The 17,171-nt window shown below is 36.4% G+C and overlaps 2 protein-coding genes across 2 annotated transcripts; both read left to right on the plus strand.

Moving 5' to 3' along the window:
- The first annotated feature begins 2,292 nt into the window (after positions 1–2,292).
- On the plus strand, positions 2,293–4,097 carry LOC103031816 (E3 ubiquitin-protein ligase XIAP-like). The gene is made up of 2 exons (XM_007247488.3): positions 2,293–2,796; positions 3,243–4,097. The coding sequence occupies exons 1-2, from the start codon at positions 2,304–2,306 to the stop codon at positions 3,431–3,433; spliced, it is 684 nt and encodes a 227-aa protein (XP_007247550.3). The 5' UTR covers positions 2,293–2,303; the 3' UTR covers positions 3,434–4,097.
- A 1,808-nt stretch (positions 4,098–5,905) lies between these two features.
- Positions 5,906–14,653, plus strand: LOC103037921 (X-linked inhibitor of apoptosis). The gene is made up of 7 exons (XM_007247423.4): positions 5,906–6,044; positions 9,757–10,568; positions 10,680–10,779; positions 10,985–11,063; positions 11,781–11,820; positions 13,561–13,752; positions 14,189–14,653. Exons 2-7 carry the CDS (start codon positions 9,773–9,775, stop codon positions 14,380–14,382), a joined length of 1,401 nt encoding a protein of 466 aa, XP_007247485.1. The 5' UTR covers positions 5,906–6,044; positions 9,757–9,772; the 3' UTR covers positions 14,383–14,653.
- Positions 14,654–17,171: the final 2,518 nt, after the last annotated feature.

A 17,171-nucleotide genomic window follows, 5' to 3' on the forward strand; every position in this document is an offset into this window, starting at 1 on the left:
GGACAGCCTCACTCACAAGATAACACCTCACAACTTACATACAGGTGTGGACATTTCCTAGCTGTCCCGAGGTAACACTTTATTATCCATTTACATACTGCTCTGTTATGGCTTTGGGCTTTTCAGAATAGTTTATTGGTAGTTTTAGCAGTTCCCATGCTCATATTCCCCTACTTCAGTTCTACAATAGTTTTAAACCAATTTCACCTCCTGAAGTTGACAATTAAGGAAGAAACCCAAGTGTTCGCCAAAGTGTTCATCTCACTTATCATGAACTAAATCATTGTAAAAGTTGAAAGCTAGAAGAGGATGTGGATTTTTGCTGGTTTTGTGTCATGAGGATAGCAACATTTCCACAACTTCCACTTTTCATAGCAGGTTAATTTCTTTTGGAACTAACTAGGTCCACTGCATACTCTTAATGTTGAATACATTAACTTGCTTTCTTAGTTGTGCACTAAATTGTCAATCGACTAATTTTGAAAAATTGTGTTAAGACAAACTTCCTGAGATATAGTCAGCTTGAAAATGTTTGTGCCGCAGTATCTACTCAGTAGGATCAGTTCAGACTCCACAGAAGCCTATGACCCTGTTTCAGGTTCTCTAGTTGTACTTCTTTGGGGCACTTTTGGTATGTACTGATCACTACATATCAGGAACACCCAAAAAAAAATGAAAATCCAAACCTATAGCTCCTAAATTCAGTATTCCACCAAATCATAAAAGCTATTATGATAATTATAGTAAACATTCCATAGAGTTGTGCATATGGACATATTTGGATATAATACTTGTATATTTGTATATAGGAATAATTATAAATTTGCTACTTCATTTTCAGCCCACATAAACATACATTTTCAGTTTTCTGCTGTTCTGAGAGATCTAATGTGTGCAGTCAGTGAGTACTTTATGCTAGATTATACAGGTAGAGTATCTGTTGGCCTGACATCGGAGCAGGCCTTGGCTACCCACACAATAAGGACATGGCATACCCTACATACTGCACATACTCTACATACAACTATGTATGGCATAACCAGGAAATAAACAACAATCAAACTCTGTATAAAGCTTTCCTGAAGCTGCTGCCAAAAGGAATTAAACAGGGGAATCCCACAAGGAAGTTAAATCTCAACCCCTGTAGACACCCACACAATGTTTATTAACAAAGTATCTTTCTATAAATGTTATTTATTATTACTTTGTTTTATTAAGTGATTCATTTCAAATAATTTGTTAACGATTGTGCAGTTCGTGGGTCCATGTGCCATGAAGCGCTTTAAGTTGGTTTGTGGTCTCTGTTTTTCTCTTTTAACTGATTTATTTCTGCACATCTATTTTATGATGATTCAAATTTATGATTTTATATGTTTGGTTTGTACTAAACATTATTTACAGTAAATATGTATCTTCTTATGGCCTGTACTGTGTTCTTGCAGAGTAGAAAGTTGCAGAGTTAAATAATAATAATTATTAATATTAATATTATTATTTGTGGGAAGTACCATTCTCCTAAAAGTGAATATTGAGTGAATATTTAGAGAACAAATCATTCAAAACCTTTAAATAAATTTTGATTCAATGTCAGAATTGCAACATTAACCGATTACTATTAGGCATAGTTAAAAAATATTGTTTTATGGTTGTTGTTTTTTTATTATGTTTATTTAATGTTCTTTGCTATTAGGGTCTGACCCAGTCACCTAACCATCACAATTGGGCCTGTCAGAGTCATTTGGATCTTCACACAGTACACCCACTGCCTAATACTGTATATATACCCTTCATCTTTTACTTTTACGAGTACTATTGTTATGTTTTCAATACACATGTAACACGGTTCAAAGACATAAAACACAAAAAATAGTAATTTTGATTGTTTTACATGGGCAATTCTTGAATTGCTGTGGAAGCATGAATTTTTCATTATTAATTGTCAGAAAAAAAGACAGAGGCCGTTTCTATCAGACCATCCCAGTAAACACTTCTTCTGATTGTCAGACAAAGCATGTGGGTGTTCCCATGGGGCGTCACTTTCTCTTTCTTATTATTTAGCTAGAGCTTTAACAACAGTGCATTCATTAGAGCAGAGGAAGTGGTTTTATATATATCTGACGGATCTCCAGAAGGTATGTTAATGCAAAAAAAATCTAAATGCCTATTTCAGTTTTCAAAATTACTAGTTTAATAAATTAGTAAATTCAACTATGTTACCTTTTATTCGGGATGTGAATGGGTTGTATGTTTTAACAACCAATTTAGTGCTATCTGTTTCTCTTATTTAGACACACACTGTGACAATGGCTGATTTCAACACTGCTGGCACACTCGAAACCCATGATGGATCACAGGACTTGTCCTGTTTTAATAGTAGGAGGAACCTCATAGGTGATCATTCCTCTAAGGCCAGCAGTTCCAATCAAGAGGCGAAAGCCATCAGACTCCACAAAGGAGAGATTGTGAATGAGTCCCCCTACCCGAAAGTGCCACACATGAGGAGTGAAGAAGCCCGGCTGAGGACGTTCAGCAACTGGCCCTCCTCGTCCCCGGTCCAGCCCAATGACTTGGTGGGGGCTGGGCTGTTTTATGTGCCTAAACCAACCATAAATGACCTGGTGCAGTGCTTCTGCTGTGGAGGCATACTGAAAGCCTGGAAGGAAGGTGATGTTCCCTGGAGTGAACATTCCAAGTTCAACCCAAACTGCTTCTTTATCTTGGGGCATGATGTGGGGAACATACTGATGGAGCTGAAGAGTGATAGCAGTAAAAATGTATTCTCAAATAAAGAGAGAGGTAAGAAGATTTGAAATGCACATATTACAAATAATGAGCATAATCAGCATAATGTAAAGTCTTTGTCCAGTTTGTCCAACTGTGCCAGGGCATAGGGCACAATACACAATATATAATTTCAGCAATTTTTGCAGCTTGATATTAAAGTAAAATGCACACTGTTCTAATTTTCTATGACAGACTTGTATTATTATTGTGAAACCAGAACACAATTGTTTTAAGAGTATTTGCAATAGGATAAACATGAATTTAGGACAATAATGCTCAGGCATGGTACAGGGCAACCAGGTTTAGTGTGAGTACACCTTAGGTTTTTTAATATGTTGTTGCCGTGCATTTTTATATGATTTTTCTATGAAGTGATGTTATTTGTAAATTATCTTTAGAAAGGTTATACTGTCTCATGTTCTTTTGTAAACAGTGTTTTTTTTCCTTATGTGTTGCAGATGAGGACCCTTTAAAGACACTGGAGAAGCTCCAGCGTGAAAAGCTCTGCAAAGTTTGCATGGATAATGACCGTTCCATTGCCTTCATCCCATGTGGGCACTTGGTCACCTGCAGAAAATGTTCCAATTCTGTTGAAAAGTGCCCTGTGTGTTGTGCTTTCATCACTCAGAAAATCAAAACCTATAGCTAAGATTCCACTTTGACACAAAAACTATTATGATGTGAATCATTAACAAGTATTCCTTACAATTGTGCATATGGATATATTTGGATATAATACTTGTATAATTATATATATAAATAATTATGTGGTTTTATATTTTATTCTGCTAATTTTGCTACTTTATTGTCAGCCCACATAAACATAAGTCTTTAGTTTTCTGCTGTTCTGAGAGATGTGTAGTGTGTCGTCAGTGGGTAGTTTATGCTAGATTTTACAGGCAGATTAAAGTATTTGTAGGTAGGTAGATTTCTGTTGGCCTGATTTCAGAGCATGGCTACCCACACAATGATGAAATGGCATACTCTACATAAAACTATGAATGTTGTTTCCAGAAAATAAACTGCAATCAAACTTTAGCTTTCCTGAAGCTGCTGTAAAAGGGATTTGAATCACATTACAGGGAGTGTATATTTTGAGCACAAGAAAGTTTATTCTGTAGACACCTGTAGACACCTAGGCTGTGTTTATTGACATAGTCATATTAATCATATTAACACATTTAATCACTTTGTTTTATTAAATGATTTATTTGAAACACTGTGTTTTTGTACTAATAAAATAGGGTTTTGTAAATAGGAGCTGGGGTTATTTGTTTGGGTTAGCCTATTTCTCTCTTTTTACTGCTTTTTTCTTTTTCTAACACTTCCATTTAACCACAATATGTATATTAAACCGTCTATGTCAAAGGTACACCTGAAACATCTGTGGAAGCATGAGTTTATCATTATGACTTTTGCATATTAACATAATTTTTTTTTTCTCATTTGTTTTTTTTTTCTTTTGTATAGAGGGCACATGACTGTAATATTTTAAGTTTAAAATCCAATAAATCCATCACTTGTGTTATAAAACTGTGTCTGTGAAACATTTTATTTAGCATTTAAGGGTGATTTCACACCTACTTTCTACTGACTTTCAGACTTTTCAGTTTACAACCAAGCTCTGGATATACTGAACTATGGTCCAGTTCATCTGCAGTGTGAAAACACTTTTCTAAATGGTTCAACCTTTTAGATCAATTACAGGAAGTTGGTGTTGTGCCGACTCCACTTGGCATTCAGCCATGCAGTATGGACACTGTTTTACTTCCATAATGCAGCAGTATGGACACAAACGCAAACAGAAATATATAGATTTTTTTGCTATTTACAGTGAAACTTTAAAGGGGTATATTTTGTAGAATATGTTACATTTAAAGTTTATACACATGCTACTATACTTCACGTACGTGAATCCAAAGGACTACAGGACTCTTTTTTTCTTTTTCTTATTTTATTAGACCCTCAAGGATTCAAGGATTCAGTAAGACTTTATTGTCATTCGCATCACGTGGTACATGAGGTGGAACAGAAATGTTATCTCACAGCTCAGTTCCACCCAAAAGAGCAATTGTAATGTAGATAAAATAAAATAAGAATAAAATATTTAATTGAAATAGATAGCAAGATAACTACACATAACATAAAGGGAAGTAGCAGCAGCATAAAACAAGTGCAAGTACTTAAGGCTTGATAAAGTGTAACAGTACTCTTTAATCCTTGTTCTGTGACATGACATATATATCTCATATATTTGTATGTTCTTTCAACAATAAAATAAAATGTCTGTTTTTTTTGGATATTTTATTTAGTTTTAGTTTGAACATAAAACACAACTAATACAATACTAAAAAAAATGTAAATAAAAGAAATTGACATTTTTTCTGATAGGACATACAGTATAATATATTTATACATATACATATAGTATAAATACAATTAATACAAATATGGTTAACCTAGTGTACAACTAACATATATATAGTCAACGATAAAATTTAAAGAGATCTTACATCACCATAAATCAATGGGTCTTTTCAAATGAGTCTTTTTTAATATAGTCAAAGAAGGGCTGCCATACCAAAATATTTCCAATTTGTTTCTTAAATGGTAGGTGATCTTTTCTAGGGGTATACAAAGGTTAATTTCAGAAATACATATATTTTAACAAGATTTCAGTGAGCCTTATGGTGCAACTTTTTTTTTTAATTACCCAATAGTCAAACTTCTGAACCTATTGGAAAAAAGATACCAAGAATCTCAGATAACATATTACAAATTTTCTGCCAGAAGTCATGTACTTTAGGGCATGACTATGTACAGTGAGGGAAAATACCATCAGTAACACCACATCTGTAAGAAAGGGGGGGACACCTTTGAATTTAAAGTGTGCAGCTTAATTGGAGTATAATAAAGTTGGTGTAGGAAATTAGATCGAATCAGTCTTAAGCTTGTGGTAGATGTGATCCCTATAAGATCTCTATAAAGATCTTCACACAAATTTTGATCTATAGCCAAACCCAGTTCTTTTTCCCATTTAGTTTTGTATCTATAAAAAAGGTCTGCTTTAGTGTGAGAGACACACACTAGTCACTATGGTCCATAAAATCGTGTGGGCGTGGCTAATTGTTCCTTCCGCTTTTCTGTAGCTAGCTGGTGGCAGTATAAGAGCAGGATAGAGGAAGGGAGGCAGTCTGTCTGAAAGTTAAACCTTGTGAACGGCAGAATAGGACTGGATTCATCTGACTGGTCTCCTGAAGGTACGTTGACACTAAAACGGTTGCTTTAGTGACTTTAAATGCCGCTAAATCGTTTACGCTAGTTCTAGCTTAGCTAAACTAGCTTAACGTTAGTAGCTAGCTAACACAGCTGCTACAACAACACTGCAGACAGACCGAAGGTCGAAACTCCGTGTCTCTGGTGATTAATCGATCACAACTCGAACAGTTTTGCTTTTTAGGTTCACAGGCAGAAAACAGGGTGGTTTATCTTGCTAATTAAGCTCCGTTTAAGGTCAGCTGCTCTTTGTTGCTGCAGTCTAGCAGGTCTCTTAGTATCCTAACGTAACTAGCTAGCTAACGCTAGGTTAGCTGTGTCAACCAAGGGTGTTTTTGTCATGGTGTCACCTCTAGAGCTAGCTAATCTGGTTACATAGTAGTAACTTAGTAGTAGTAGTAGTAGTAGTAGTAGTAGTAGTAGTAGTAATAATAAAGATATTTAGCGAATGTGTTTAATAATGTGAATATGTGAATGTGAAGTTCTACCCATGGTGGTAATGACAGGTGGTAGCGAGCTAACTATCCTACGAGCGAGCGAGCGAGTGAGTGGGGAAAAGTCCAGAAAAGTCATTGTAGACCGCAAACTGGAAAGCGAACTAGGTGCGTCCCCAATTGCTTAGTTGTGGGTTTGTTTAATGTTAATTTATAGCTCTACGTTTGGAAATTACTGGACTGATTTCCCCCCAAAATTCTGTACATGAATGGTGGGTAAGATGGTCCTAAAACATTATCACGATACTTCAGGGTATTTGCGCAATAACCATAATTTTAATGATATGACAAGGGAATTAAAAAAAAAAAAAAAAAAATATATATATATATATATATATATATATATATATATATATATATATATATATATATATATATATATATATATATATATGTAATAAATTAATGTTCAACAATATACTACTGCAACAATATACATGAAAAGTTTTAAACCTTCAACAAATCTGTAACTATTCTCCATTATGTAACAGTAACTTTCCAAGATTTTGAATATTCTTAATGTAACAAACAGTAACACAAGTAACAAAAAAAACTACCAAATACTAAAGTGCAGATTATTTAGTGCGTGTATAAATTTTGAATGTAAACTATCATACAGAATATACCACTATAAAGTTGCACTGTAAATAGCAAAAAACTCAAAACAAAACAACAACAGAAGAATAGCACTATTATCACAATATGAATTGATAGGGATTTTTAAAATTTATTTAAAAAAAGATACAAGATATGGCAAAAACCGACTAAAACTTCTATATAACTGCTAGCTAAATAATTTTGTGAATGTTCCAGTTTTATTATTCATTAAATACATCACTTGCTTCTGTCCAATAAACAAATGTGTATCTTCATTTGAACCATGTAGCTGCTGTGTATACTGTGTAAATATTTCTGAATGAATGGACTACTAGAAATGCTTTAAAATTACTCATTTTACATTAACTTTCATTTAGAGTTAAGGACATTTTTGGCCTTTCCTGTAAAATCACAATTTAGGAGAGACAGGTTTCACAATTTAGGAGGGACATTCATAGCTATTAACACATCTGATGTAAAATGATTTTTAGTGTTTTTGTAATGCACAGCTAAAGAAATAGTCTGTTCTATAATACACAGCTCTTTTGGGTTTTGTGAGCCTGTGCAGAACAGGGCGGGTTCTGGTAGCTTTGATAGAAATGCATAGAAAAGGATTACAATAAGAATTACAATACAGTAGATTGAAAGGCCACACCTGTGTTTAAGAGTGCTAGATCTTATTGTTAAGCTGTTACTCAACATCTGTCCATCAATCACTTGGATGGCCTGATGGTATCGGTTTATTACCTCACTATGCAGATAGTGATGCTGGTGCTATGTACAGTATGTAGCACCGGTATGTTATCAATTTTTGCTTCGCCTCATGGTTGAGAGTGGGCGAAGCATATTAAAGTTAATAAGTGTGGGTGTAAACGTTTCCTGTGCTGTTCTAGAACTCTTAGCACATGCTGAGGGTGAGGCGTGCCTGTGACCATATACTTCTCCAGGATTTAAGTAATATCCCTGAATAATATGTGTTTAGACTTAAGAAGCCTGAACTTATGTTTGATTCAGTGTATCTATTGGTGAAAGCAATATTTTTGCCATAAAGCTACAGTTAGGGCCATATACCTTCATTACTGTAAAATGATAAAATTCCCATACTAAAATTGAAAGTTATGTTTTGGGGCAGGAAATTCCTCCCAAAATGAATGCACAATACACTACATAAAAAGGCCACACCCTTGTTTGAGGGTGCTGGATTATAATTGCTAGGCTGTTACTCCACATCTCTCATTTCAAACAGGCTAAAGGTGCTGGTTGGTTACGCAACATCACTATGCAGATAGTGATCCTTGTGTAAAATATATGGTATGAAACACCCTTCTATTTTTTTAATGGCATCACATATGAAATTAACTAGCCTAACTGTTTGGATGTAATCCTGTGTCAGATTTAATGCGTCTTTTGCTGAAAGCACAATTTATTTATTTTTTTTGCCTTAAAGCTACACCTTTGGCGATGTCTTTACTGTAAAATGTGGAACTTTCCCTACTGAAATTGAAAGTAAAATTTTACTGTTAAATATGACTTCATTGCTAGATTGAAACCTCACTTTGTAGCTGTAACCAGGGAATGCCCCTCTTGCTGCACATTTTGTTCAATCTTCATAACGAAAAAGAAACTTATAATAAATGTATACAAAACATGCCAAAAATTTAGTTAAATTACCTCCAGGATATCTGTGTGGGGCCTTTTACATAGAATGTGGTTTTGATATCGTCCAGAGTCTGTCTGTCTTGCGTGCGTTGTCAGAAGCCATAGATCACAATTATTACCACCCACTAGGGGTGGGCGATATGGCCCTAAAATAATATCACGATATTTCATGGTATTATCGTGATAACTATACTCTTGGTGATATGACAAGAAATAAAAAATACACTACTGCAACAAAACAGAACTTACATTTTATTATTGTATACAATATGATATGGCACACCTCTAACTAAGATATTAAAAAAACAAGAATTTTAGCAGATTTGTAACAGAAGTCAATGATTCAGAATGATACTACTAATAATAATGCATTCCAAATATCTCCATATATCTTTAAGAAAAATTAGTGATACTGAACAGATATAATCTGTCTGTAGTAGATATTTAATAGGAAATGAGAACAGTGTAATTTTTTTCTTTTGCTTAAAACAGCTGAAAAAGTAGTACCCTGATGTGATAATTAGGGGTGAGTGTTATGGCACGATATTTCAGGGTATAATATCGTTCACGATATTCAAAAATGTTGGCGATATTATCGTGTACGATACGATATGGCACACCCCTACCACCCACTACACAATCGAATGTGGGTGTTAGTGCTTTCTATGACATATTACAGGTACACAAGTGACACTGTGGATAGAAGAATGTTTAACGCCTACATGCATAACTTTGGAATTAGGCTAAATGTCCCATCTAAATTGCACAATCATGCCTTGTTTGTATAGGTGTGGGCATTCCTGGGAATTTTGACATATTTAATAAACACTATACAACATTTATTGTTTTGGTCATTAGATCATTATAACTATGTTAATATTCATTTGGGAGATAAACGGTCTGTATGTTGTATCTTTTGTAGTAATTTTTTTTTTCATTTTAACAGAACGCGTACTGTGATCATGGCTAACTTCGGCACTGCTGGCACACTCGAAACGGATGATGGATCGCAGGACTGGTCAGCAATGAGTACAAGGCTGAGCTCCTTCCAGGCCTTTCCTCATACTCAGTCACTTTCTGCGGAGAGGTTGGCCCGGGCAGGATTCTATTTCACAGGACAGTCCGACCAGGTGCGCTGCTTCAGCTGCCAGAAAACTGTGGAGAACTGGCACCAGGGAGACACCCCAGTAGAGAGACACCGTGAGGTCTCGCCTTCCTGCAAGTTCCTCAGCTGTGCTCATAGGAGGAATCTTATAGATGATCACTACTCTGAGAGCAGCAGCTCCAACTACGACGAAGACGCAGAAGCCATGGAGTTCAGACTCCGCACAGGAGAGATTGTGGATGAGTCCCCATACCCAAAAGTGCCCCACATGAAGAGTGAAGAAGCCCGGCTGATGACCTTCAGCAACTGGCCCTCCTCTTCCCCAGTCCAGCCCAGCGACTTGGTGCAGGCTGGACTGTTTCATGTGGCTGATACAACCCTTAATGACCTGGTGCAGTGCTTCTGCTGTGGAGGCATGCTGTCAGGCTGGGAAGATGGTGATGATCCCTGGAGTGAACATTCCAAGTTCTACCGAAACTGCTTCTTCATCTTGGGGCACGATGTGGGGAACATCCCATCAGAGATGCTCAGGCTGGGGAGCAGTAGTCACCGAAGTCCATTGGAAACTTTTGAGGGACGTCTTGATAGTTTTAGAGACAGACTACATCCTATCAGCCATGAAAGGCTGGCTAGAGCTGGCTTTTATAGTACAGGTATATTCTGTTATTTTATATTTTCATTCTTACTTTCTAAGAAGATGTTTCTATTTTTCTTTCATTAAGCCCACTTGCAATGCAACATTTTATTTTTTGCTTTTTCTGCAGGAGAGAGAGACCGTGTGATCTGCTTTAAATGTGGAGGTGGTGTAAAGGAATGGCAGCCAAATGAAGATCCTTGGGAGGAGCATGCCAAGCACTATCCAGGGTAACTGGCTAGTTCAGATATGTTTGAGAACATGCTGAGTTATTTTATTTTGTCTCTTAAAATTGTTATTGTTTAAAATGCAAGCATGATGTGAGAGTAGTTTAGTGTCCCATCTACTTTTTGCAGTGGTACTAAAGATATGTTTTATATGTTTTTAAATATGTAATTTCTGTAACAAAACCATGTGCGTATTTCTCATGTACAGGTGCAGCTTCCTGCTTGCAGAGAAAGGACAAGAGTTTGTCAACAGTGTGCAGCTGAGGAACCCCAGAGGCCGCAATCCAGTGAGTAACTCTTACAACCAAGTAAAACGTAACCATAATATACAGTTCAAACTTCATCCTTACAACAGCCTTGTTTCCACACCACATATCTATTGTTCAACTAAGCATTTTGGAGCGGTTTGTAGTTGTAGTAATTTTACACTGTAGTATGTCTATTTCTCTGCATACTTTTTCTCCTTTCACCCTGTTCTTCAATAGTCAGGACTACCATAGAGCAGGTATTAATTGGAGGATGTTTCATTTTCAGCACTGCACTGATCCTGGCATGGTGGTGTTTGTGTGCTGTGCTGGTTCAAGTACTGTAGATCAGGCACAGCAGTGCTGCTGAAGTTCTTAAACACCCGAGTATCACTGCTGGACTGAGAATCGTCCACCGGCAGTGTCCTGTGGGCACAGATGAAGGACAAGAGAAAAACAAACTGTGCAGCAACAGATAAGCTTTACATCTACATGATTCACCAATGTAGGAGTGTCCAGTAGGGTGCCCACCTACCAAATAATACTCGCTCTGTAGTGGTTCTGTGGGTGGTTCCCAAGTTGAAAGGAGGATAAAGTACACAGAGAAACAAAAGGACTATAAGCTATTATGGAAATGCAAAGAGTTCAGAGGAGCTGAAAAAGGGATAATGGGTATAGAAACATGGAGATGCAAAAAAGTGAAGCAGGTGTTGTATGCTAATTCTGATTAGTCATATTTTTTTTCCTTTACCTCCTTAGAATGCAAGTACTGAGAATGGATTCTCCAGGCATGAAAGAGGTATGTAAATCCAATTTTGATATACTACAGATCAGCATATTCATTTACATGTATACAGGTGCTGGTCAACGAATTAGAATAATTTGAAATAGTGCAATCATGAAATTCTTTGAATGCATTTTTTGTGCAGAAAGCAAATCAGGTGTTCACCGCACCTGTCCTACTCGTTAGACTAATCACAGAACTCGTTACCTGGAAAAAAATTTGCTCAGCTGAGCTTTCCAAAAGGCCCATTTAGGCCATTTAACTGTGACACTGTTGTTTTATTGAATTAGAATAATGGAGAAACCGTTTCATTGAATTAGAATAATTTTTATTATAATTACAATCATCACTTTCTCAGTATTTTGTGGCTGCCCCCTTGGCTTGTATGACTGCCTGAAGTCTCCGCGGCATCGATTTGACCAGCTTGTCGCAAGTTTCCGCACTCACAGCTTCCCAGGCAGTGGCGATGTTCTGCTTCAGTTGGTCCAGCGTAGTAGGCTTTCTGTCGCGAATTTTCCACTTGACGATGGCCCAAAGGTTTTCAATGACATTGAGGTCAGGCGAGTTGGCCGGCCATGCCAAAACTTCAAGCTGTTTTTTAGTGAACCAATCTTTGGTCGACTTTGCCGCATGAGCCGGTGCAAGATCCTGTTGAAATATGAAGTCTTCTTCTCCGTCCTGTTCCTCAATAGTCGGAATCAGGAACGTTTCCAGAACATCTTGATATACGGCAGCATTGACAGTCTTCTTGAGGAAGCAGAGTTTCCCTACCCCTCGAGCGGACATGCATCCCCAGACCATAACGCTCTGGGGAAACTTGACGGATCTTTTCACGCACTCGTGGTTGTAGGTTTCGCCACCACGACGCCAGACACGAGGACCTTGGTCACCGAAGGAGATGCAGAAGCGTGATTCGTCACTGAAGATCACTTTCTGCCAGTCTTCAGCAGTCCACTCGCCGTGTTCTTTGGCCCACTTCAGCCGTTTCTCCATTTGTTTCTTGTTCAGCATCGGTTTTACTGCTGGAACGTGAGATTTGAAGCCGAGTTCGCGCAGACGACGGTAAGTGGTTGATCTGGAGACGTCAGCGCCGGTCTGCTTGTTCCACAAGTCGGTGAGCTCGGAAGTGGACTTGAACCGGTTGCCGACTGCGATCTTTCTCAGCTGCTTGTTGTCGCGAGCAGAAGTTTTTCGGACGCCGGAACAGTTGGTGCGCTTGCTGCAGTTTTTCTTGAGAGCTTTGCAGACGGAAGACTGGCTGATGCCGAGCTGCTCAGCAATTTTAGTTTGGGTCAAGCCTTGTTGGCGAAGGGCTTGAATTTGAGCCACTATTCCGGTTGAGAGGTCGCGCTGCTTACCCATGATTGATTTTACAACTTAGAAATTCTACTCAACCCTGACTTTATACTGCACAGTGAACACTCTTCACAGAAAACAAAAATTCGAGCATTTATTCTAATTCAATGAAACGGTTTCTCCATTATTCTAATTCAATAAAACAACAGTGTCACAGTTAAATGGCCTAAATGGGCCTTTTGGAAAGCTCAGCTGAGCAAATTTTTTTCCAGGTAAGGAGTTCTGTGATTAGTCTAACGAGTAGGACAGGTGCGGTGAACACCTGATTTGCTTTCTGCACAAAAAATGCATTCAAAGAATTTCATGATTGCACTATTTCAAATTATTCTAATTTGTTGACCAGCACCTGTATGATGTAAACATTTTCTGGCATGCCTGACCTAACTTTCTCTTTGACAGCGTCCAATGTCATGCAGTCAGAGATTGCTCAGAAAGCTGTCGAAATGGGTTTTGACCCAATAAAAGTGGAACGTACCATTTTAGAAAAGATTCGTCAGACCAGTGAAGGCTACTCCACAGTGGAAACTCTCATTCAGGACATCACCAACAATGTATATGATGGTGACTCTGACATGTTGCAAGAAGCTGAGAGTAAGTACATTATTTTGAACTTAAGTTTATTAATGAAGTTTCCTTTCTTACCTAATATTTTTACTGTGCATTATGTTAAATTTAAGTTATTCTGTAAACTGAGATGATCTATTCAATGTCAAGATGAAAACCTGATGGTGGGTGCCAGATGGATGGGACATTCTATTTCTGAAGTTGTGTGGGCATTTAACATTTCTCAGTCTAAGATGTACCAGGAATACTTTGGCACCTGGCAAAAGTTTCCATGCAATCAGACAAACAAGTCTGTAAGAATTCCCATTCTCTTTTAATGCAGGATGCAAAAGTCATGGGGAACAATACTGGTCCAATGATCCTATGATATTTGGCATGTCTTTCTAAATGGTCGTTATAAATTCAAAATAATGTAAAATGTTGTAAAAAATGTAAATAGTGTTTTTGTTCATAATAATTTCAGATGAGGACCCTTTGAAGACGCTGGAGAAGCTCCAACGTGAAAAGCTCTGCAAAGTTTGCATGGATAGTGACATTTCCATCGTCTTTATCCCTTGTGGACACTTGGTTACCTGCAAGAGATGCTCCGATTCTGTTGAAAAGTGCCCTATCTGTTGTTCCGTCATTACTCAGAAAATCAAAACCTATAGCTCCTAAATCCAGGACTCCTACCTGGAATTAAATTCACACTATCAGAAAAGCTGCTATTGCAATCAATCAATAATAAGCATTCCTTAAAACTGTATATATGGATATATTTGCATAAATAGTTGTAAAAATATAAATACAGAGTTCTATGGTTTTGTATCTTTTACGCTATTATGGTGAGTTAAAGTTGTTTGCAATTAAATATGGCAAAGATGCACTACAAAACTAAATTATGCTGAAAGGGAAGAAGTAAAAGAGTAATAACAATATTAATAATATTATATATAATATATATATATATATATATATATATATATATATATATATATATATATTATTATTATTATTTTTTTTTTTATTATTAATTTAATTATTATTTGGGGAATCACAGCTGACTGTGAAATTTCCAAATGTTATTCATCTTTATATTTTTAATCATTCTGTTTTATTAAATTATTTATTGGAAATGCTGTGTTTTTGTCATAACCCTGTTTCTGTATATGATTCTTTAATAATGTTCTAATGTGTGTAGTGATAAACATATCCTTGTTTTAGTTTAAGTTGTGGGGTTAGATTTCTTTTTTTTGGTTGTTTAATTCATACAAATAGGTTTCATTGCAGTTTGGAACAAGACTAGGCTTAATCTATGTTCACAACACTTGCAATATAAGGATTTTTTTCGTTTGCTTTTAAATCATGCTGTAACATGTAACTCAGTGTGTATATATGGATACATATATAACAATTGATAATAAAAGGAAAATTATATATTTTATATTGTGCTGAATGAAATGACTTTACATTGACATTTTACATCTTGTCAGGTGAGCAACGTAAGAAGCTGCGCAATCAGCAGAAAATGTTTCATATTACTGCAATTTACAGGAATGTCTAGGCAGTGTTGTTACATTGTGAAGTACAAACTTGTACAAATTTAAAAGTGGCACTTTCCTCAAGGCTTATCTTCATCTCCTTGTGTTGGAAGCACTGCAAGTGATGGGGAGAGTCAAATGTATTCTCAATCATTTCTCAGGTTGAAGTATTGATACTTAGGTTTAAAATACTTCTGTAGAAGTATCCATTCAAGTTTTTTACACAAGTAAATGTTTAAAAGTTCTGGTGTAAAAAACTACCTAAACACATTTTTCTAAAAGCCATAAGGATAATATTTGTTATATTAAGTTGTTAATGTTGAGAATTAATTTTAGGATGCACCAGGCTCCCTGTTTCAGCCACATATATGCTCATTTAAAATGAATTTAATGAAAATTTTAGTGCAATGCAAATCTTCATACTAGGCTACATATGTCTGCTATGTCTTTGCTAAAGTGTGACATGACCTGTGCAGGTGTGTTTGCTCGCATATAAACAAATAGTGGAATGATATATGTTTATACTTCTCATCCAACCATAATCAAATTCACTCTATCCTGAATAGGTATATCAAGCTGGAATAAAATAGGAGTAACAAGGCTATTGTTAAATTGTATGAAGTAGAAACTACAGATAATTGTGTGAAAATCAATATGAAAAACGTTCACACCACTGTAACAATTATACATGCACTGCACTTCACTTATATTTCAAACAAAGATTATTTCAAACACAATAGTCACTGAAGCTTGAAATAAGTTATTTTCTGTTCTATGTATATATATTTTTTTACATTAAACAAATATTTTTTAAGAGCCAGGTTGAGGCACAAGCATCTGAAGAAACCCACAAATATAAATACTTTCTGCATTACAAATTGTGATAACCACTATATTACATAGTTTAATGTGTAGTTTCGATGTCGTATGGCCATTTTCTTCATAACAAGCATTAAAAATGCTAGAAGTTTTTATCAGTAGCTAGCTAGCTAGCTAGCTAATTTTCCCAATTCACCTTAAATGGTACAAGAGGCTGCAGCATTTAATGTGGAACAGGAAAATAAAATGAAAGCTAATTTCAGCTCCAAGGAATTAAGGAATGGACAAAAAGAATGAAATGCTGCACCACCTGCCCCCTTTCTAAAGACATACGATAAACCCCTAACGTTATCTAGTTATTCAGCAGCTAGGTTACTGAACTTCTGAGCTCCACTACTACATACAGCTCTGGAAAAAATTAAGAGACCAGTTTCTGAATCAGTTTCTCTGATTTTGCTATTTATAGGTATATGTTGAGATACCCCATCCGGTTTTACTCACTCGCCTTTCGGAGTCAAGTAAACAATCATGAACGTGAAAGTAAGTTCATAATAGACACATTTTCATTTTGCTAATGCTATTAATTAGTTTCGTTGGGTGATTTTACTTAATTGAAAATCTGATTGCTTCTGTTTGCGCGAAAAGATAAAAAATAAAATAAAGATAAAAAATGAAATAGTTAATATTTATATAGGAAATGTACAGCATTTTATTATGTTTGTAATCACAGACATGTTCCTTCTTTTAAATCTGTATTGTGTGATTTAAATGTGCTACGTAGCAAATAACATTTTGATCTATAAACGGTAATAGTCTTAAGGTTGGGTTCCAGGATTTATTTGATAAGATAAAATAAGTCCTGGTCGGGAAACGTAAGCGACACGTGTTAAGTTTAACGACGAATTGAAATGCGATGACTTAAAACCAATGAAAAGAAGATATGGGTGGTCAGGAGGTCAGGCTCCACCCCTTGGATCAGATCCAGCCCCACCCCCTGGACTTGTGGTTCTGCAGCGAGGGGTACTTGGGAATTTTTAAGGGGCGGATATCACCCCTCCTCTTGTTACTCTGTTCTAAGGGGAAGTGTTACACTGGAAAACAAGGGGT

This window comes from Astyanax mexicanus, chromosome 10, assembly GCF_023375975.1.
Source record: "Astyanax mexicanus isolate ESR-SI-001 chromosome 10, AstMex3_surface, whole genome shotgun sequence".
Classification (NCBI taxonomy): domain Eukaryota; kingdom Metazoa; phylum Chordata; class Actinopteri; order Characiformes; family Acestrorhamphidae; genus Astyanax; species Astyanax mexicanus.

Excerpts from the sequence above, each read along its gene's own strand:
- LOC103031816 (XM_007247488.3), top strand. The coding sequence starts at position 2,304 with ATGGCTGATTTCAACACTGCTGGCACACTCGAAACCCATGATGGATCA. Across the intron at positions 2,797-3,242 it reads ATTCTCAAATAAAGAGAGAG|ATGAGGACCCTTTAAAGACA; the intron begins GTAAGAAGATTT and ends TATGTGTTGCAG.
- LOC103037921 (XM_007247423.4), top strand. The coding sequence starts at position 9,773 with ATGGCTAACTTCGGCACTGCTGGCACACTCGAAACGGATGATGGATCG. Across the intron at positions 10,780-10,984 it reads CATGCCAAGCACTATCCAGG|GTGCAGCTTCCTGCTTGCAG; the intron begins GTAACTGGCTAG and ends TCTCATGTACAG. Across the intron at positions 13,753-14,188 it reads CATGTTGCAAGAAGCTGAGA|ATGAGGACCCTTTGAAGACG; the intron begins GTAAGTACATTA and ends TAATAATTTCAG.